This window comes from Nyctereutes procyonoides, unplaced genomic scaffold, assembly GCF_905146905.1.
Source record: "Nyctereutes procyonoides isolate TBG_1078 unplaced genomic scaffold, NYPRO_anot_genome, whole genome shotgun sequence".
Lineage (NCBI taxonomy): Eukaryota > Metazoa > Chordata > Mammalia > Carnivora > Canidae > Nyctereutes > Nyctereutes procyonoides.
The window spans coordinates 61,136,602-61,159,992 of NW_026575140.1; the positions used below are offsets into that span (position 1 = coordinate 61,136,602).

The 23,391-nt window shown below is 41.1% G+C and overlaps 1 protein-coding gene across 2 annotated transcripts in view; it reads left to right on the plus strand.

Moving 5' to 3' along the window:
- DYNC2H1 (dynein cytoplasmic 2 heavy chain 1) overlaps window positions 1-23,391 on the plus strand; it is a 341,276-nt gene that overhangs the window by 263,371 nt on the left and 54,514 nt on the right. For both annotated transcript variants that reach the window (XM_055305872.1, XM_055305873.1), the window contains one exon: window positions 5,614-5,703. In XM_055305872.1, the coding sequence (XP_055161847.1) occupies window positions 5,614-5,703 (90 nt within the window). The remainder of the gene's footprint in view (window positions 1-5,613; window positions 5,704-23,391) is intronic.

Sequence of the window (23,391 nt, forward strand, 5' to 3'; positions counted from 1 at the left end):
TTCACACCTCGCACAGGCCGTTATCAATAGGGATTATGTTATCACTTCATGTCCAAAGCACCTAAGGAATGACTGCCACATAGCAACTGTTAATACAAGTTTGCTGAATACCCATGAACTTGATTAATGCTTGAAGGAAGTGAACGACAGGCCCCTATGCTGCTCTGCTTCTGTGACATCTTTATGGAAAGGATAAGTAGTAAAAAGAGGTTATATTTAGGTTCAAACTTGGGCTCCAGATGTATAACATTTAGTTTCAAAACCGGTAAGTTAATTTGTTTCAAGCCTTAGTTTCTCCATTATTATAGTTTTATTTTATTTTTTAAGATTTTATTTATTTATTCATTAGAGACATACAGAGAGAGAGAGAGAGAAAGAGAAAGAGAGAGAGAGAGAGAGAGGCAGAGACATAAGCAGAGGGAGAAGCAGGCTCCATGCAGGGAGCCTGATGTGGGACTCGATCCCGGGACTCTAGGATCATGCCCTGGGCCAAAGGCAGGTGCTAAACCTGCTGAGCCACCCAGGGATCCCTCCATTATTATAGTTTTAATCCCCAGTTCATGATTGTCTTGTGTTGAACCTCACATGGCGTAATGTATGTGAAGCACAAGAGAAGGGTAGAATCAGCAGTATGATGTGGACAAACGGACTCTGGAGTGAGGTTCCAGGGGCCACATCATGGGTGTGGCATTGCCTGCTCGGTGGTTCTGGGCAGGCTCTTCCTTCCCTGCATCCATTGTCTCCACTGTAATGTGGAAGTTAGAACAGTATTTGCTCCTAAGGATTATTGGTACCTCTACAGCACTCAGCACAGTTGGTGGCACAGCATCCAGTGAACGTTAGCTTAAAATGTTCCTTCCAGTTCTTTCTGCCTTTGTCAAAATCCAGCACAGCTTTCAAAACATAATACCTTCTTCCTTTACTGACTTCCTTGATGAAATCATTCTTATATAAACTCAAATGACATATAACACATTCTTAAGTGAACTCTCCTTGACACACAGTATAGTTTTGTGTGTACGATGTAGTGGTTTCCAGTTACATGCATTACAAAGTGATCACCAGGATAAATCTAGCTGCCCCCCATACAAAATTGTCACCAGGTTAGTAATTACATTCCTTACTCTGTACCTTGCATCGCCATGTCTTATATATTTTATAACTAAGATTGGACCATTTAATCCCCTTCCCCCATTTCAGCCACCCTCCACCTCCTATCCTCTGGCAACCATCAGTTCTCTGTTTAGGGGGCTGTTTCTGATTTCTAATGTTTGTTTTTTAGATCCTACATAAAGGTGAAATCATACGGTTGTCTTTCTCTGACTTATTTCACTTAGCATCATAGCCTCTAGGTTCATCCATAATGTCCCAAATAGCTTCATTCTTTTTTAGGGTGGAGTAATATTCGTGTGTGTGTGTGTGTGTGTGTGTGTGTGTGTGTGTGTGTTACAACTTCCTTATCCATTCAACTATCGATGGGCACTTAGGTTCCTTTCATATCTTGGTTATTGTAGATAATGATGCATTGAACATAGGAGTGCATACATATTGTGGAACTGTTGTTTTCATTTTCTGGTCAGACCAGATGTTTTCTGGAGGTGTAGTAGTGCAGGGCACTTGCCCACTGTTGTCCCCTGGGGTTTCATGGCGGGGGGGGGGGGCGCCGCAGTCAGACCAGATGCCTGCCCCTAGCCCACTGATGGGGCTGCAGTGGAACTGGTGTGTATGTGACTGTTGTCCCTCTCCCCAGGGTAGGAGCCACTTCACAGCCTCGCTGGCCCCCCTCAGCGCAGCTTGCACACAATGAGGCTTGTGATGCAGATTCCCTGGGGAGCACATGGGGAGGTGCAATGACATTAGCAACATAAGTAGAGAGTGTTCTTATTCCCACTAGTGTCAGAGTATGTGGGCTGCTCTGTGGAGGAGGGAGGTGGTGCCCACCAGCTCTTCTTTTCATGAGAAAGTTTCAGTATCCCCGCTCCTCCTTCGGATATCCTGAGAATCAGCCTTGTGCACAGTAACTGCTGAACTGGTGAACAGTAAGGGCTTTAACATCAATGGAATGGCTGTTTTCTACTGACACTGATATTGGTAACTGTCAGTTACCTATTGCTACACAGTAAATTGCCTGAAAGCTTCAGGGAACAAAACAATAGAATTCATGGTGTCACTGTTTCTGTATGTCCAGAATCGTGGTATGATTTCAGCTATATAGGCTCAGGTCTCCTGCACCCTATGGTCAGGTGTTGTCTGGGGTCTGGGGCCACCGTCATCACAGCCTCTAAGGGCACTAACAGCCTGGCCATCTGCAGGCCTCTGGTCCCTATTGACTATTGATGATGATGTCAGTTCCTTGCTCCACAGGCATCTTCATCCAGAAACTCTCAGCATGACACTTTCCCTTAGAGCTAGCACAGGGAAGGGAGAGTGAGAGGGCAAGCCAGCAGAAGCCACAGAAAGTGGCATCCCATCACTCCTAGTGTATTCTTTCATTAGAATCAAGTCACCAAAACCAGTTCTAACTCAAGGTGAGGAGACTTCATGAGGGCATGAATACCAAGTGGCAGGGAGGTTCCCTACACAGTAACATAACATTGTACGAAACACTGTGAAAAGAAGCTCTCTTTCTAAGACAGGACAGCATAACACTGAGAATGTGAAAACCTGATATATCACTTATTTATTGCTACATAGTAAACTACCCTGAAATTAATGGCTGAAAACAAGAAACATTATTCATTTAGCTCATGAATAAGGAATTTTGGGTGGATCTGGTGGGGCAGGCCTGTGTCTGCTCCATGTGACACCAGCTGAATGGGCTCAGCTTGGAGCTGGAGGATCTACTTGCAGTTTGGGTTGCAGGTTGGTGCTGATTGTTGGCTGGGAGCTCAGCAGGACAGATGGTTGGTCCTTGTGCAGACACCTCCGGTGGGTCTCTCTATATAGGCTACTTCACTTCCTTACAACATTAGATCTTGGTTCTGAGAGTAAACCACCCAAAAAACTGAAAATGAAAGCTGCTAATTTGTTATTCCTAGACCTGAAAACTGAATCTGATACAGCATGACTTATGCTTGATTCTATTCTAGTTGTCACCAAGGTCTTACTCAGGTACAAGGGACATGGACCTCATCTCTCAATGGGAAGATACCAAACTCTGCATCAGTCATCTTGCCATATATCAAATTCCACCAAAACATACTGGATTAAAATGTTGTTTAAAAGAACTCATTTAGGGGATCCCTGGGTGGCGCAGCGGTTTGGCGCCTGCCTTTGGCCCGGGGCGCGATCCTGGAGACCCGGGATCGAATCCCACATCGGGCTCCCGGTGCATGGAGCCTGCTTCTCCCTCTGCCTGTGTCTCTGCCTCTCTCTCTCTCTCACTGTGTGCCTGTCATAAAAAAAAAAAAAAAAAAACTCATTTATTTTAAGTTTAGAAGCCTTAAATGTAGGTAGGGTTTGGTGGAGAAAGCTTGTTCACATGGCTAGGCTAGCAAGTTAATGTTAGCTGAGAGCTAGAAGCCTCCATCCATCTGCACATAGGCCTCTCCAAAAATTGGGCTTCAAATATGGTGAATGGGTTCCAAGATCAAAATTCTCAAAAGACAGGAAATACAATCAACAGATTTCTTATGGCCTGGTGCTAGAAACTGATACAGCATCACTGCTACTGTATTCACAGGACCCTTCTTTACAAAGACAAGCACACACTTCTGGTCTCAGCAGGAAAAGCGTTGGAGACTCTGGGCTCATGTGTTAAAATCACCACCCCTGTCTTAGTTCAAAGCACTGCTCTGGCACTTTTCTGCCATATTCCTAAGAAGGTTTACTTTATGCATCTAAATGATTGAACCAGATGTTTTCTAAGGTGCTTATACACTCTAAATTTCCATTATCTTATAATTTTTGTTTTCCATGCCTTGTTGATATATTCTACACCATCATTTCTCAGCTATATAATCAGTGTTTGGGGGTATGAAATTGATGTTTTCTCCCTATTTTACTATACTTTAGAAGTTTGGATATTTATATAATATTTGGAAAATCCAGCAAACTCTCAACAGAGAAGGTATAGTATAATGATGAACTTATAGAATATTATGAAATAAAGAAGTACATATTAATAGAGAATATCAGTTAATAGAAGGTCAGATATTTAAAAGATAACTATTTTAGAATAGTTTTATTTACTTAATTTAGAGTAAGTTTTTAAAAATTTCTTCTCTTTTTATTATACATGGTTTGGGGATGAAAATCCATTATACTTCTCTATGTAGAGTTTGAAGAAATTCTGTAGGAGCCAATAGTTTAAAAAAAATTAACGCTTATAAATGAATTCATCAAATTTAATTTGATTTCTTTATGTACTAAGTATTGTTTTAAGAAAACATGGTTTGGGGATCCCTGAGTGGCGCAGTGGTTTAGCGCCTGCCTTTGGCCCAGGGCGCGATCCTGGAGATCCGGGATCGAATCCCACGTCGGGCTTCCGGTGCATGGAGCCTGCTTCTCCCTCTGCCTGTGTCTCTGCCTCTTTCTCTCTCTGTGTGTATCATAAATAAATAAAAAAATTAAAAAAAAGAAAACATGGTTTGCTACTTTGTATATACCAGTTTATATTTGTTTATTGTTTCAAAATTTTTTATTTTAAAAAATCTTATTTTTTTAAATTTCAAGTTTCATTTTAAATTTGTTAACATATATGGTAAATTTGGTTTCAGGTGTAGAATTTAGTGATTCATCACCTACACACAACACCCAGTGCCTCTCCATTGCCCATCCCGCATATAGCCCACTCCCCACCCACTTCCCTCCAGCAATACTAGTTTGTTCCTTATCATTGAGTCTCTTATGCTTTGTTTTCTTCTTTTTTTCCCTCCTTCCCCTGTGTTCATCTGTTTTTCTTAAATCCCGCCTGAGTGAGATCATTTGGTATTTGTCTCTGACTTACCTATTTCCCTTTAGCATAGTACACTCTAGCTCTGTCCACCTCCTTGCAAATGGCAAGATTTCATTCTTTTTGATGCCTGAGTAGTATTCTATCATGTATATATACTGTATGTTCTTCAGTCAATGGACATTTAGAACTACCCCACAACCCAGCAACTGCACTACTAGGTATTTACCTAAAGGATACAGAAATACTGATTTGAAGGGGTACATGCACCTGATGTTTTATAGCAGCATTACCCACAATAGCCAAATTATTTAAAAAAATCTCCTTTTAGAGAAACAGATTAATTCATTCTGTCATTTCTATTGTGATCAAAGAAAAACATACATATCTTTTTTTTTAATTTTTATTTATTTATGATAGTCACAGAGAGAGAGAGAGAGAGGCAGAGACACAGGCAGAGGGAGAAGCAGGCTCCATGCACCGGGAGCCCGATGTGGGACTCGATCCTGGGTCTCCAGGATCGCGCCCTGGGCCAAAGGCAGGCGCCAAACCGCTGCGCCACCGAGGGATCCCAAACATACATATCTTAAAGAAATAAATGTCATGATACACATAAGGTGGATTATGCCAAAATGTTTTCCCCATCACATTAATGTTAAAAGGTCTCTTGTATAAATATTATATATGTAAACTTAATTTGGATCCTTTTTAACTTGCAGTGTCCTCTTGCATGGCAGAGCAAGTGGGAAGGCCCAGAAGATCCCGTACAATACCTCAGAGGTCTCGTAGCTCGTGCCCTTGCCATCCAGGTAAGAGTAAATCATTTAGTGGTGGGCATGTATGACTCTAGTGGTATAGACATGCATATTGAGATGGCTTCTTTGCTGGCAATCAGTGTAAATGCTATTGTACATAAAGTATCATGTATTAATTCTCTGTGTCATCAGTGTTGATAGAGCATTCTTTTAAAATATTTTTTTCTCACTGTGGCACTTCATAACCTTTGAGAATTCAGAGAAGAATACACCTGTAATATATGTGGGTCATCTGGTAACTGATAGTGATTCATAACTGTGACCAATTAACTTTAGAGCATGTCCTCCTCCCCATGGGGAACTCCTTTTTTCTATCTTTTCTTTTTACAAATCACCTTTTTTCAGAATGATCCAGCCAGGTAACTTGCAGGAAAAGTGAATGGAATAAGGAATGATAGTGTTTTTTTTTTTTGAAGGAATAGCAAATGGTACTGGTTAGTCAGTGCACACATCGTACCTCTACTCCTGTGGTTTCACTCCCCTCTCCCTCTGCCAATTGCACCTACCTCACAAACAGCCTTCTTTATCACAATCATTGCAATCCTAGGAGTCTTTCTAGACCAACCCCTCTCCATCCATGCTCGTTTCAGCAGAGGACCTGCCTGCCCACAGCTTCAGCCTTGTCATCACTCATCACTGCTCCGCCTCTGAACCCCTGGAGCGTACATATCACTCTTTGACCATAAGCATGTTTCGTTCTCAATTTTTTCATGGGGTTATTAGACTTTCTAGACTTTTCCTGCTTAGAATTGTCCCAGTCTGTCTCTTTCCTGAACCTGCCCAACTCACCCTGGAATCCATGACACATAACATTAACCATTCTCTTTCCAGAATCTTCATTATCCTAACTCACTTTCCGTCATACTATATCCTTCCTAAAGACGGTTGAACTTGGGTCCATACACAAGTTGCTGAGCTCAGCTAGTGGCACCACATACTGAGGGTTCAGCATGGGAAGGGGCCTGGCACTGCCTTGTGTGCCACCATGGCTGTTTCAAATGTGCGTTCCTTTGCTGAAAGCCGTTCTGTCATCACCTCCTTTCCCCTAGCTGAAAACCTCCCATTTTATTTTATAGAGAAAATTCAGGCTATGAAACGTGACCCTTTGAGAAGTCTGACTCTTGTCTCCCACCCATATTTGTCTCAACCTCCCTCATTATCTTTGTTCTAATATGAAAGAAGTTGATCTTGTGATGAAGGTATGTCTTTAGATATGCACTTGACTTCATGTGTTCTGAGCTCTGTAGACACTTTCTCCAGGGGTCCTTCCCTTACTCCTCTGTCTTCATCTCTCTCTCCCTTTGTAGTCTCCCGTGCCAGTCTACAAATGAGATCCCTATAAAGGGGCCAAGACTTGTCTGAATGTTTGTCTGGCTTCTAATATAACTAATCTCTGGATTGTGGGATTATTTTAGGAAAAATATTACTGGATCTGAAAATGACGTTAAAATCAGCAGGTAGAGCAGAACCAGTCAAGGACTGTCTCTCTGCTGTGCATATGCCAGGATATAATCAGCAAATGACAGAAGATGGAGGGAGGAGGATAGAGAGGGCAGAGAAGGACTTCTGTCCTTCTAATATACAATAGTTTTATAATTTTTACCACCCCTGAGGAATATGTTCTTTTCAGTTATTTGTTTTCCTGTTTTAATTTTTTTCGTTGTTATAAGTGTACAGTGATGTACCTTTCTAAGGTAACGTTTAGTGTTTGGGATTCACTTTTCAGCTATCGGGTTTTCACAGGTGTCTTCTGTGTGTCCCAGGTAAGAGTCAGGAGCAGCGTATGAATGTGGAGGAATGCTGTAGCCACACAGGTGGGGAAGGAAGGGGTGAGCACGTAGCAGTATTGCTGTGATCCTGTGTGACGATGGGAGTTTCAAGTTTTTTGAAAAGGTGTGATGATGCTGAGAGTGAGTTCAGCAGCTTGAGCTCAGTGCCATCCATACTTTAACATCCAAGAGCATTTCATTCTGAGGCATACCATCAGAGAGAACAGAACATGCTGCTGAGGGTGTCCTCTACAGTTCATTACAGGGATGTTATGCAAATCCTGGGGGCCTGGCTGGGCTAGGGGAAGTATTCCTGGAGTGATTGATTCACTCAGTCATGGTGCTGCCAGCAGCTACTTGAAGGCGGCTCTGAGTGAAGCATTGGAGACAGTGGTTACAACTGATGCAGTTCCTGCCTCATGGTTTACAGGTCTTATATTTGTGCACTGTCACATTTAACAGTTCTGCCTTGGTGCCCAACACTTTTCTGAGGTTGCTCAGTGTGGAATGGTAAACAGAATAGGCATATACTGTGTTCCAAGGAACGATCCTTACAGTTTCTCAGAAAGGATAGACAACAGAATAAACAACTGTGCAAGCCATAAAGAAAGTGGGTACCTCGGGGCAAACAGCAGGAGTCCCTACCCCACCGGGGGACCAGGAAGCTGAGGCCCCAAGCACAGCACAACGAGGACCCAGCAAGGAGGAGAGGGGTTCGGAGATGACGTGGGAGGCAGGCAGGACCAAATCACGAGACTTTATTGAAGAATTATATTTGATCCTTGGCGACCCATCACAGAATGTGAGGAAGGGAAATGAGATTATGTTAGAGGTTAAGTTTGCAAAGTGAGTCTTAGTCTGCTGGGTCACAGAAGGTTACTGCCGACCAAACTTGGATTGCCATGTGTCAGTGGCAGGCTTTCATGCTTATGTTGTTAGGAATGAGTTCCTGCTTAGGTTCTGTGTCTCTTGTTTTAAAATTTATAGTGACTGCATGAACTCCACCGAGAATTTTTTTTTTCCTAACTGAAACTACTGGCTGATATATACCACCATTTTTGCCACCCTTCCTACTTATGTTAGAATCTTACATCAACTTCTAGCAACTTGGAAGTCTGGGGAGATCTAAGCAATATCTGGAATTAATAAATACCAGTTAGCATGTTATATAAACTTCTCCTTAAGTTTTTTCAGGAAGTAAATATAACTAAATAAGCAATACCAATCTAAACTATTTTTTGGGATGCCTGGGTGGCTCAGCGGTTGAGTGTCTGCTTGGGCTCAGGGTGTGATTCTAGTCCCACATCAGGCTCCCCCTGCATGGAGCCTGCTTCTCTCTCTGCCTATGTCTCTGCCTCTCTCTGTGTGTATCTCATTAATAAATAAATAAAATCTTTAAAAAATTACTGTTTTTTTAAAGATTATTTATTTACTTGAGGGAAAGACAGTGTGCAAGCACAGAGGGGGCAGACAGAGAGGAAGAAAGAATCTGAAGCAGTCTTTGATGGTAGCCCGACGTGGGGCCCCATCCCATGGCCGGCAGATCATGACCTGAGTTGAAACCAGAGTCAGTCATTCAACCAACTGAGCCATTCAGGTGTCCCCCAACTACCTATCTAAACAACTAAACTACCAGAGAAAATAGTGCAACCTAGAATCATTCAGCGCCACCTCCTGCCTCCACTCTGATCCTCCTGCCGTGGCCTGAATTCATTCTGGATGAGGCCTAAGTGGGCACTGTGTTAGATTGACAGTGTGTTCCTTCTATCAGCAGGTGCTATTTCATTGGGTTCTTTCCAATCCTTCCCACCAGCAGTGTCGAAAGCAGATTTCTCCCTCATCTAGGTATCACTCCCTACGCTTCCCTCCCTCTTGTGTCTTCCTGAGAGTCTCTTTAGAGGCTGTTTATATCTTTTGTTTGGATGAATATTCAGGCACAGTTTCTAGCGTGTCTGCTACAATGCTTCTTGTTACCTTAGCCACGCATATTGCTTCTTTAATTTGTTACTAGACAGATTCTTCACTGAAAAAAATCTGTGAGCCTCTAGCTCCTTCTCTTCCCTCTTTGACCTTGACTGTTCTCTAAGGACTCAGACTGGCATTTCTGGATCTAGGAGTGTGTCTCAGGACACCCTTTCTGGGTTTATCTAAATAGCTTCTGTCATTTCCTTAGCTGTAAAATGTACAATTTACCTAAATCTAGCTTCAGATCACTTTTCTCAGTGCACCGCTTTATATATTCAGACTTTTTAAATGATCTAATGAAGGATGGAAAGAGAAAACAAACATTTATAAGAACTGAGCTTATTCTGAAAACAAGACATGTATATGCTTTACATGAAATCTAGTAATATTTACAACACATGAGAGGAGTATTATTTCCATCTTTAAAGATGGGAAAAATAAAACCCCAGTTTCAAGAGTTAAACAGTTTATAGAAACTACATGGTAAATGAGAGAATTTAACTAAAGTCCCCTTTCTTAAATAACATGCCAGTTTTTGGGATGCCTGGGTGGCTCAGCAGTTGGGCACCTGCCTTCGGTTCAGGTAATGATCCTGGGATCAGGGATCGAGTTCTGCATCAGGCTCCCTGCGAGGAGCCTGCTTCTCCTTCTGCCTGTGTCTCTGCCTCTCTCTCTCTCCCTCTCTCTCTCTCTCTCTCAGTCTGTGGCTTTCATGAATAAATAAATAAATCTTTTTAAAAATTCCAGTTTTTGATCGTTCCATAAACTATCAGTAACATTTAAAAAAGATTGTCACTCTCCCCGAAACGTCTTATGTTGGCCTCTATCCATAGGATCATTCCCATAAAAGGCAATGACCGCTCCATCCTTCCTGAGACACAGGCTGAAAGTCTTGGGATCACTGTTAACTCTTTACCTCTCGTGTGCACCCATCCTACCAGAAACATGATCCTGCTTCTACATTCAGAACACATCCAGAAACACCATTTCACCTACTACTCCCTTGACTGGTGTCATTAATGCAGCCACCACCTAACTAGTACTGCTGCTGCCCTGGTCCTCTTGTGGTTCTTAACCAAGCAGTCTGAATACTCTGGTTCAAGCATTGGTTAGATTATACCACTCCTCTATTGGAAAAACTCTCAGGATCTCTTATCTCATCTGGAGTAACAGGTGAAGGTCGGGCTGATCACCTCTGTGCCTTCCCCATTTTCTTGCCCCCTCACTTGGTCTGCTCCAGCCACTCTAGCCTCCTGGCTGTTCAGCAAACAGACTCCCTGCCCAAGGGCTTTATTCTTGCTCTTTCCTATGCCCAGGGTGCTGCCCTCCAGATTCCTGCACAGGAGTCATCTCCTGTCTTTCAGGCATTTGCTGCAATGTCATCTCAGCGAGGCCTTCCTTGGCCATGCTGTTTAAGGTTGCAGCCCTCCTCCTGTTCTCCTTTTTCTCCAGAGCCTATATCCCCAGGTAGTAGTCTACAGATTTCACTGAATTAATTTACTTTACATTCCTCACTAAATGGAGGCTTCATAAGGACAGAGATTTTTCTCTGTTTACTGCTCTGTCCAAGCATGTAGAACAGTGGCTTGCACAGTATCTGATGAATAAATTTATGATTCCATCACTTTTTAGGGTTGTTCTCAAGCAAACTGAAATAAATATCTTTCATGTTTCCTAATCATTGTGATTTACCTCCCAATGTGTATTCTGTAGCATCTGTGACATACTTAGGAGATTTAATTTCTATCTAAATCTGCCCAGGGATGCTGGCTGGCCCAGTGGATGAGCGTCTGCCTTTGGCTCAGGTCATGATTCTGGGGTCCTGGGAATGAGTCCCACATCAGGGTCCTTGCATGGAGCCTGCTTCTCCCTCTGCCTGTGTCTCTGCCTCTCTCTCTCTGTGTGTCTCTCATGAATAAATAAATAAAATCTAAAGAAAAAATAAATCTGCCCAATAGATTGAATAGTCTAAGTTTTTACTCTATATTCTAACATTTGAAGACCTGTTTTCTCTTGAGATCTTAAACATTAGAAGTAATATTATTGAAATTATCTTTTTAATTTTCATTTACTTTCCAAGGTATCTTATCTATTCTGGAAGGTTCTACAGTACTTTGCATTCCTAGTAAAGAAAAGTCTTTATTTTCCTAAGTCCTTTTAGTAAGTCTCACAGTCCTCAGTGCAATGTTTTACACATAGTAGACACAGTAAAATTATTCACAGGAAGACATAAAATTGAAAAGCAGTCTATATGAGGCCTTAAAACCTCTGTATCCCTATTTTATATACTATACTCAGCCAGAAGAGGTATCTTATGGATCTTTTTAATTCATATGTATTCCTCATTCATTCTTCAAGGAGCTTCTGTTTTGTGTTCCCACTATTATAAGTGCTGGAAATACACAGTAATGAAGAAATCATGAATTCCTCCCAACAGGAATCTCTCCATTTAGTGAAGGAAACAGATAATAAGTAAATAGATTAATAATACAATTTCATGAAAAAATACATCTTGGCCAAAATCCTGAGATTTAAGATTAACATACAGCCAAACTTTAAACTGTGTTGTCAGTATCACGGACAAACTTAGAGTACATAACCAGAATAGTAGCCAGTAAAGTGGAGCTATTGTACAGCAGTATTACAAGATTTTAGGAGTTAAATTTTGTACAGGGACAGTGATTTCTCAACACTATCAGCTAATAAATTGTGCCTGTGGCCCGCTGTCCTGCACATTCGGAATACTAAGTGGTCTGTGATGATGTGCAGTTTATGGAAGCAAGCCCATAAACCATGCTATTTGTTCTGCTCACAGAAGATAAATCTTGGCTCTAGAAATGTGACAATATAGCAACGTAATTGGCTTTTGAGATAACAAAATCTTCCCTGAATTTTCATCTGCATCTTGCTTTTATCACATGCATACCAATTTTGGCAGCAGCTGGGGTGGCATAGTAAGCAGGGAGCATACAGGGAATGTTCAGGCCTCTGGAGGCAGCCGCAGATCCCTGCAGGTGCCCTCCAAGCAGGTGCAGGCAGGGGCGATCTGTTGTTGTGGCTCCATGGGTGCACACAGCCTCCTCCCCCCAGGGCAGGCCTCCGCTGTGAACCCTGGTGGTTGGGCACCAAGGGGACACCGCTGGCTGTGGTCTGTGCCCCACAGCCCTGTGCTGGGTGGGAGCAGTGCGTGTACCCAGGGAGGTGAACCCTGACCAACCCCCCTACTCACCCCCCTGCAGCAGGGGATAGTGGACCTGAACACTCCCCCTCCCCACCTGTTCCCTGGGCTGTGAACCCTGACCCCCGGGCCGTCCTCTCCTAGAACCGTCCAGGCCTGAGACTGAAGGGAACTGCAGTAGCACAGGTGTTTACCTAGCACCACACACAGAGGGGAGCAGCCTGGGCCCAGGGTACGTGTGGAGGTCTCCAAGGTCTCCCCTCCCCGCAGTGCTCATTGTCATTCCCTTCAGCACCCACCCTGGCTTCCTCCCTGAAGCCTTTGCACATGTTCCCATCTCATCCTCTGGGAGTGTCTGCTGGGGGAGGGGGTGAGGGGACTGGGACACAGCCATGCAAATGGTATTATAATGAGATCAGGGCAGCCCAGCAGCCCTGCAGTGCTTCCAGAAGGCCAGGCCCTGTGGCCACATGTGCATCCGGTCTCCTTTCCAGGCCTCAGGCCTCTGCCTGCCCCCAGCTCTGTGGGCCAGCTGCCTCTTCTAGCAAATGTGAATATACCAGAGAGAAAACTCTGGGCAGAGGAACCAACACATGCAGAATCCGAGAGATGAATGGGCTTTGCTTCCTTACAGGATAGAAAAACAAAGTGAGGGTAACTGGAGCATGTTTATCGAGTCCTGAGACTACACCTGGGCACTTGCATGGAGGGCCCACAGGCTTTCTCTTTGAGGTTGTTGGGAGCTTCACAGTATCTTCTTTAAATTTCATTATTTTTAAAGCATGTATCAAAAATATTTGATTTAACTGTTCACGGAGGCCCAACAATGACATTTTGTTATCAGCAGAGAACTATTTTATCCAGTCTTTACCCTCAATTCATCCATCTAAAGAATAACGATTGCCTTGATTTCAACCACATAATCAGTGAGCCAGGAGCGTTATTCATAAATGAAGTCACACTGAATTTTATGTTTATCAAATGTTCCTCACGTGTGGTAATTATTATGTTTAGAAATTATTTATGGTCATTATTATCACATATGACTAGAATATTTGTCATTAAAAATAATCTTACGAAAGCATGATTAAGGTACAAAATAAATTTTCTGATCTTTCACTTAAAACACTGCTTTCGCATTTCATCTAAAAACAAATTGAAGGGGCGCCTGGGTGGCTCTGTCAGTTGAGCATCTGCCTCTTGATTTTCTCTCAGGTCATGATCTCAGGGTGGGGGGATTGGGCCCCATGTCCAGCTCTGTACTGGGTGTGGAGCCTGCTTAGGATTGTCTCTCCCTCTCTGTCTACCTACCATCCTCCCCCTCTGCATGCATAGGTATGTTCACTCTCAAGTAAATAAATAAAATCTTTAAAAAAATTAAAAACAAATTGAAGCTGTAGTTTTACTTATTCTATTTTGGTCAGCCTGGAACCCTAAAATTTTCTTGTACAGGATATGGCAACTTACAAGCTCATTTTTTCCCTAAATAGTATATTATTAAGTAGCATTTTTACAAACATACATAGTTTCAAAGTCACTAACAAAATATTGTCCGATTGGATGGAGTAAAATTCAAATATGTTGGCTATAAGATATCAAGGCATTGCCCTTTATATGTAAAAACACAAAAAGATCGAAAGTAAAACAATGGGAAAAAAAGTAAAATGATGGAAAAGCTATACCATGCTAACACTAATCAAAAAACAAAACAAAACAAAAAAACCCAAAACAGCAACAAAAACATGTAGCTATCTTAATATCAGGTAGAACAACTTTTACAGCAAATAATATAACAGGAGATAATGAAGCTTGTTTTATAATGATATAATCATTGAATTGTCAAAAGAACATAACAATGCTAAGTATTCCACTTGTAATAGAGTTTCAAAATACATGCAACAAAAACTGATAAAACTGCAAGGGGAAATAGGTAAATCCTTAATGAAAGTTGGAGATTTCAAAAAATCCCTCTCAGTAATTGAATAAGTAGGCAAAGAATAAGTTAGGTTATCAAAGACTTGAATAATATTTAATTACTATTTGTGGAATGGTAATGGTATTATATCCAGCAACAGTGGAATATACAGTCTTTTACCAAGGCAGATTATAGACAGATCAACTCTGAGTAATCTACAAGTATTGAAGCCACACAAAGTATTCTCTCTGGCTATGTAGTGATTTGACAAGCTTATATATTATGCTGTATCCCCAATAGCATGACACTGCCTGTCCCGCATCCTTATTACAATATGATGGACTGTGTTCCTTAAGCTGTGCCTTTTCCTCCCATGACCTACTCACTCCATAACTGGAAGCCTGACCTTCCTCTCCCCTTCTCCCATTTTACTTAACCTTTACCCCTATTCCCTGGCATCCATCAATTTTATGTATTTGTAGGTCTGATTCTGCATTTTGCTTGTTTATTCATGTGTTTGTTTTCTTTAGATTTGACTTCTGAGCAGAATCCTATGGTATTTGACTTTCTCATTCTGACCTATTTCATTTAGCATAATACCCTCTAGGTCCATCCATGCTGTCTCAAATGACACATTATCCTCCTCTTTGTGGCTGTGTGATATCCCATTGTGTATCTATCTATCTTCCTTATCCATTCATTTATCAGAGGACACTTAGGTTGCTCCCAGTCTTGGCTACCGTAAATAATGCTGCAGTAAACACTGGGGTGTATGTATCTTTTCAAAATACTGTTTTCATTTTCTTTGGGTAAATACCCAGTAGTGGAGTTACTGGATTATATGGTCTTTCTTTTTTCTTTTCCTTTCTTTTCCTTCCTTTTTCTTTTCCTTCCTCTTTCATTTCTTTTCCTTTCTTTTCCCCTTTTCTTTTCTTTCTTTCTTTTTTCTTTTTCTTTTTCTTTCTTTTTTCTTTCTTTCTCCTGCAAGAGGGGGTGCAGAGGAGGAGGGAAAATCTTAAGGAGGCTCCACGCTTAGCAAGGAGCCCTACTCGGGGTTCACTCCCACAACCCTAGGATTATGACCTGAGCCAAAATCAAGAGTCGGATGTTTGACCAACTGAGCCACGCAGGTGCCTCTGGATCATAGGATTATTTCTATTTTTTATTTTCTGGGGAACCTCCACACTGTCTTTCACAGTGACTGCACCAATTTGCATTCCCAACAACAGTGCACAAGGGTTCCTTTTTCTCTACATCCTCGCCAACACTTTGGCCATTTTGATTTTACCCATTCTGACAGGTATGAGGTAGGATCTTATTGTAGTTTTGATTTGCATTTCCCTGATGATAACTGACGTTGAGCACCTTTTCATGTGTCTCTTGGCCATCTGTAGGTCTTCCTTGGAAAAAAGCGTATTCACATCTTCTGACCATTTTTAAATTGGATTATTCATTTTTTGTTGAATTGTATAAGTTATTTATGTATCAGCCCCTTATCAGTATATCATTTGCAAATATTGTTTACCAGTCAGTAGGTTGCCTTTTTGTTTTGTTGATGTTTTCCTTTGCTGTGTAAACCTTTTTATTTTGATGCAGTTCTATAGTTTATTTTCCTTACCTCAGAAGACATATCTAGAAAAATGTTGCTATGGTGATGTCAGAGAAATTGCTACCTTTGTTCTCTTCTAGGAGTTTTATTGTGTGAGGTCTCACATTTAGATCTTTAATCCATTTTGAGTTTATTTTTGTGTATAGTTTTAGAAAGTGTTCCAGTTTTATTCTTTTATATGTAGCTGGCCAGTTTCCCTAGAACCATTTATTGAAAAGACTGTCTTTCCCTGTTGTATATTCTTGTGATTGCCTAAAATATTTGCCTTAAACACTTTTTCCATGAAAACAGTACATCAAGACAAAGTAAAATGGCATCAGCTTGTTAATGCATTTTATATTAATTGCTATTACATGTTAGATATTTGTTCATAGGCTATAGGTGAGACCCAACTTAATATATTTTCATAGGTTTTCTTCAATATTTTTATAGATTCAAATAATGTTTTTACACAATTAGGTTCATACTATGTATATATTTTTACATTCTGGTAAGTATGTTAGGTCATGAATATTTTTAATGTCATTAAGTTTTTTTCAAATACCTGTTTTTATTATATAATTTTTTATTGTATTTATTTACCATAATTTAATTATCTAACTTCAATTATGTTTATTATCCTTATAATTTAATATTCTAAATAATTTTAAATTAACAAGCCATGTATAATAATCTCTTTATTGTTTTTTTTAATTGACATTCTGAGAAAAGGAATCACTGAATAAAATGGCTTGAATATTTTTAAAGATTTGGCACATTTCATCAAGTTGCTTTATAGAAATACTGTGTCAGTATACACTCCTACCAAAGTTTTCCACATATTTAACACTACCAAAACTTGAGATTATCATTTCATATTCTGCTATTCTGTTGGACTAAAAACATCTTAAAGTTTTGAAATTTACATAAGGAGGGTCTTATCTTTCATGTTTCAATAAGTAGATAAACAGTCTACAATTCTGTTAATGTTATTATTTTCATATATGTGGAAAATATATTTCCAAGTTTAGTTTGTGTTTTTTACTTTTATTATATTTTTATATATATAAAATTTTATATGCTATAACTTATATTTTTTCCTTTAAAAAAACTCATTCTATAATCAGATGCATAATCTTCTTTACCATCTAAAGATTATTTTCTTTTCTTTCCCATTAATCTGTAGAATAACATTGTACTCTGAATGCTTTGGGGCATAATTTTAGTTTAGAATATGAGTTAAAGAGTTAACTTTTTTTCTCAAATACTAAACTATTTTTCCCCAACACCATTTATTGTCACCATACAAAGTCATTGCAATATTATTGATGATATTCCCTGAGCTGTACAATACACACCCATGAGTTAATTATAACTCTAAGAGTATATCTCTTAAACATCTTTACCTGTGTTGCCCATCCTCCATAATCTCCTCAGAAATTTCTTTCCTATATCTGTTTTGTTTGTTTGTTTTGTATTTTAGATTTCACATAGAAGTAAGATTGTGTTGTATGTGTCTTTGTCTGTCTGACTTATTTACCATAATACCATCTAGGTCCACCATTGGTCTGCAAATGGCAAGATTTCGTTGTTTTTTATTGGCTGAGTCATATGTCATTGTATATATACTAAATCTTCTTTATCAGTTCATGTATTGAAGGATACTTAGGCTGCTTCAGTATCATGGCCACTATAAATAGTGCAGCAATGAAAATAGGGATAAAAATATCTCTTCAAATTGGTATTTTCATTTTATTTGAGTAAATATCCAGAGATAGAATTGGTGGATCTTATGGTATTTCTATTTTTAATTTATTGAAGAATCTCTATACTATTTTCCATAGTGGTTGTACCAGTTTGCATTCCCACCAACAGTGCACGAGGGTTTTATTTTCTCCATATTCTCACTAGTACTTCTAACTTTTTGTCTTTTTGATTTTAGCCATCCTGACAGGTATGAGGAGGGTTCTCATCATGGTTTTGACTTCCGTTTCCCCAATGATTAGTGATACTGAGCATCTCTTCATGTGTGTGCACATCTTCTTTGGAGATAAAAAGTCTATTCAAGTCCTCTGCCCATTTCTTAACCTGTTTCTTTTTTTTTTGGATTAAGTTATATATATATTTTTTTATTGGAGTTCAATTTTCCAAAATATAGCATAACACCCAGTGCTCATCCCATCAAGTGCCCCCCTCAGTGCCTGTCACCCAGTCACCCCAACCCCCAGCCCACCTCCCTTTCCACCACCCCTTGTTCGTTTTCCAGAGTTAGGAGTCTCTCCTGTTCTGACTCCCTCTCTGATATTTCCCACGCATTTTCTTTCCTTTCCCTTTTATTCCCTTTCACTATTTTTTATATTCCCAAAATGAATGAGACCATATAATGTTTCTTCTTCTCTGACTGACATCTTTCACTCAGCATAATACCCTCCAGTTCCATCCACGCCGAAGCAAATGGTGGGTATTTGTCGTTTCTAATGGCTGAGGAATATTCCATTGTATACATAGACCACATCTTCTTTATCCATTCATCTTTCGATGGACACTGAGGCTCCTTCCACAGTTTGGCTATTGTGGACATTGCTGCTATAAACATTGGGGTGAGAGGAGGGGCAAGATGGCGGAAGAGCAGGGTCCCCAAATCACCTGTCCCCACCAAATTACCTAGATAACCTTCAAATTATCCTGAAAATCTACGAATTCGGCCTGAGATTTAAAGAGAGAACAGCTGGAATGCTACAGTGAGAAGAGTTCGCGCTTCTATCAAGGTAGGAAGACGGGGAAAAAGAAATAAAGAAACGAAAGGCCTCCGAGGGGGAGGAGGAGCTCCGCGAGGAGCCGGGCTGAGGCCGGGGCGAGTGTCCCCAGGACAGGAGAGCCCCGTCCCGGAGAAGCAGGAGCTGCACCAACCTTCCCTGCACCAACCTTCCGGCGGAAAGGGGCCCGCAGGGAGTTAGAGCAGGACCCAGGAGGGCGGGGATGCCCTCGGGCTCCCTGGGACACTAACAGACACCTGCGCCCGGGAGAGTGCTCCGAGCTCCCTAAGGGCTGCAGCGCGCACGGCGGGACCGGAGCAGCTCGGAGGGACTCGGGCGGCGGCTCCGCGGAGGGGGCTGCGGGGCGGGAGCGCGAATCCAACAGCGCAGGCCCCGGAGCACAGGGCGCCGGGACACAGCCCAGGATCCGGCCTCCCCCCGGGACAGGCAGAGGCCGGGAGGGCCCAGGACAGCAAGGACGCTCCTGCCCCGAGCTGAGCAGATCAGCGGCCCCGCCCCGGAGCCTCCAGGCCCTGCAGACGGAGAGCCCCGTAGTTCCTGCGGAGGCTGAATCCAGGCTTCCAGAGTTGCCATAGCAACTGCGGCTGTTCCTCCTGGGGCCTCACGGGGTAAACAACCCCCGCTGAGCCCTGCAGCAGGCAGGGGCAGAGCAGCTCCCCCAAGTGCTAACACCTGAAAATCAGCACAGCAGGCCCCTCCCCCAGAAGACCAGCTGGACGGACCAGTTCCAGGGGAAGTCAAGGGACTTAAAGTCTACAGAATCAGAAGATACTCCCCCGTGGTTTTTTGTTTGTTTGTTTTTGGTTTTTTTTGTTGTTTTGTTTTTGCTTTTTGATTTGTTTGCTTCCCCCACCCCCTTTTTTTCCTTTCTTTCTTTTTCTTTCTCTATTTCTTCTCTTTTTTTTTCTTTCTTTTTTCTTTTTTCTTTTTCTCTTTTCTTTCCTTCTTTCCTCTCTTTTTCTCCCTTTCCCAATACAACATGTTTTTGGCCATTCTACACTGAACAAAATGATTAGAAGGAAAACCTCACCTCACAAGAAAGAATCAGAAACAGTCCTCTCTCCGACAGAGTTACAAAATCTGGATTACAATTCAATGTCAGAAAGCCAATTCAGAAGCACTATTATACAGCTACTGGTGGCCCTAGAAAAAAGCATTAAGGACTCACGAGACTTCATGACTGCAGAATTTAGATCCAATCAGGCAGAAATTAAAAATCAATTGAATGAGATGTAATCCAAACTAGTAGTCCTAATGATGAGGGTTAACGAGGTGGAAGAATGAGTGACTGACATAGAAGACAAGTTGATGGCAAGGAGGGAAACTGAGGAAAAAAGAGACAGACAATTAAAAGACCATGAAGATAGATTAAGGGAAATAAACGACAGCCTGAGGAAGAAAAACCTACGTTTAATTGGGGTTCCCGAGGGCGCCGAAAGGGACAGAGGGCCAGAATATGAATTTGAACAAATCCTAGCTGAAAACTTTCCAATCTGGGAAGGGAAACAGGCATTCAGATCCAGGAAATAGAGAGATCCCCCCCCTAAAATCAATAAAAACCGTTTAACACTTCGACATTTAATAGTGAAGCTTGCAAATTCCAAAGATAAAGAGAAGATCCTTAAAGCAGCAAGAGACAAGAAATCCCTGACTTTTATGGGGAGGAATATTAGGGTAACAGCAGACCTCTCCACAGAGACCTGGCAGGCCAGAAAGGGCTGGCAGGATATATTCAGGGTCCTAAATGAGAAAAACATGCAACCAAGAATACTTTATCCAGCAAGGCTCTCATTCAGAATGGAAGGAGAGATAAAGAGCTTCCAAGACAGGCAGGAACTGAAAGAATATGTGACCTCCAAACCAGCTCTGCAAGAAATTTTAAGGGGGACTCTTAAAATTCCCTTTTAAAAAGAAGTTCAGTGGAACAATCCACAAAAACAAGGACTGAATAAATATCATGGTGACACTAAACTCATATCTGTCAATAGTAACTCTGAACGTGAATGGGCTTAATGACCCCATCAAAAGGCGTAGGGTTTCAGACTGGATAAAAAAGCAGGACCCATCTATTTGCTGTCTACAAGAGACTCATTTTAGACAGAAGGACACCTACAGCCTGAAAATAAAAGGTTGGAGAACCATTTACCATTCGAATGATCCTCAAAAGAAACCAGGGTAACCATCCTTAGATCAGATCAGATAAACTAAAATTTACCCCGAAGACTGTAGTGAGAGATGAAGAGGGACACTATATCATACTTAAAGGATCTATCCAACAGGAGGACTTAACAATCCTCAATATATATGCCCCGAATGTGGGAGCTGCCAAATACATCAATCAGTTAATAACCAAAGTGAAGAAATACTTAGATAATAATACACTTATACTTGGTGACTTCAATCTCGCTCTTTCTATACTCAATAGGTCTTCTAAGCACAACATCTTCAACGAAACCTGAGCTTTAAATGATACACTGGACCAGATAGATTTCACAGATACCTACAGAACTTTACATCCAAACTCAACTGAATACACATTCTTCTCAAGTGCACATGGAACTTTCTCCAGAATAGACCACATACTGGGTCACAAATCGGGTCTGAACCGATACCAAAAGATTGGGATCATCCCCTGCATACTCTCAGACCATAATGCCTTGAAATTAGAACTAAATCAGAACAAGAAGTTTAGAAGGACCTCAAACACCTGGAGGTTAAGGACCATCCTGCTAAAAGATGAAAGGGTCAATCAGGAAATTAAGGAAGAATTAAAAAGATTCATGGAAATAATGAAATGAAGATACAACCATTCAATATCTTTGGGATGCAGCAAAAGCAGTCTTGAGAGGGAAATACATCGCAATACAAGCATCCATCCAAAAACTGGAAAGAACTCAAATACAAAAGCTAACCTTACACATAAAGGAGCTAGAGAAAAAACAGCAAATAGATCCTACACCCAGCAGAAGAAGAGAGTTAATAAAGATTAGAGCAGAACTCATCGAAATCGAGACCAGAAGAACTGTGGAACAGATCAACAGAACCAGGAGTTTGTTCTTTGAAAGAATTAATAAGATAGATAAACCATTAGCCAGCCTTTAAAAAAAGAGAGATAAGACTCAAATTAATAAAATCATGAATGAGAAAGGAGAGATCACTACCAACACCAAGGAAATACAAACGATTTTAAAAACTATTATGAACAGCTATACGCCAATAAAATAGGCAATCTAGAAGAAATGGACGCATTTCTGGAAAGCCACAAACTACCAAAACTGGAACAGGAAGAAATAGAAAACCTGAACAGGCCAATAACCAGGGAGGAAATTGAAGCAGTCATCAAAACCTCCCAAAACACAGGAGTCCAGGGCCAGATGGCTTCCCAGGGGAATTCTATCAAAAGTTTAAAGAAGAAACCATACCTATCCTACTAAAGCTGTTTGGAAAGATAGAAAGAGATGGAGTACTTCCAAATTCGTTCTATGAGGCCAGCATCACCTTAATTCCAAAACCAGACAAAGACCCCACCAAAAAGGAGAATTATAGACCAATGTCCCTGATGAACATGGATGCAAAAATTCTCAACAAGATACTAGCCAATAGAATCCAACAGTACATTAAGAAAATTATTCATCATGACCAAGTGGGATTTATCCCCGGGACACAAGGCTGGTTCAACACTCGTAAAACAATCCATGTGATTCATCATATCAGCAAGAGAAAAACCAAGAACCATATGATCCTCTCATTAGATGCAGAGAAAGCATTTGACAAAATACAGCATCCATTCCTGATCAAAACTCTTCAGAGTGTAGGGATAGAGGGAACTTTCCTCGACATCTTAAAAGCCATCTACGAAAAGCCCACAGCAAATATCATTCTCAATGGGGAAGCACTGGGAGCCTTTCCCCTAAGATCAGGAACAAGACAAGGATGTCCACTCTCACCACTGCTATTCAACAAAGTACTGGAAGTCCTAGCCTCAGCAATCAGACAACAAAAAGACATTAAAGGCATTCAAATTGGCAAAGAAGAAGTCAAACTCTCCCTCTTCGCCGATGACATGATTCTCTACGTAGAAAACCCCAAAGACTCCACCCCAGGATTGCTCGAACTCATACAGCAATTTGGTAGCGTTGCAGGATACAAAATCAATGCCCAGAAATCAATGGCATTCCTATACACTAACAATGAGACTGAAGAAAGAGAAATTAAGGAGTCAATCCCATTTACAATGGCACCCAAAAGCATAAGATACCTAGGAATAAACCTAACCAAAGAGGTAAAGGATCTATACCCTAAAAACTACAGAACACTTCTGAACGAAATTGAGGAAGACACAAAGAGATGGAAAAATATTCCATGCTCATGGATTGGCAGAATTAATATTGTGAAAATGTCAATGTTACCCAGGGCAATTTACACGTTTAATGCAATCCCTATCAAAATACCATGGACTTCCTTCAGAGAGTTAGAACAAATTATTTTAA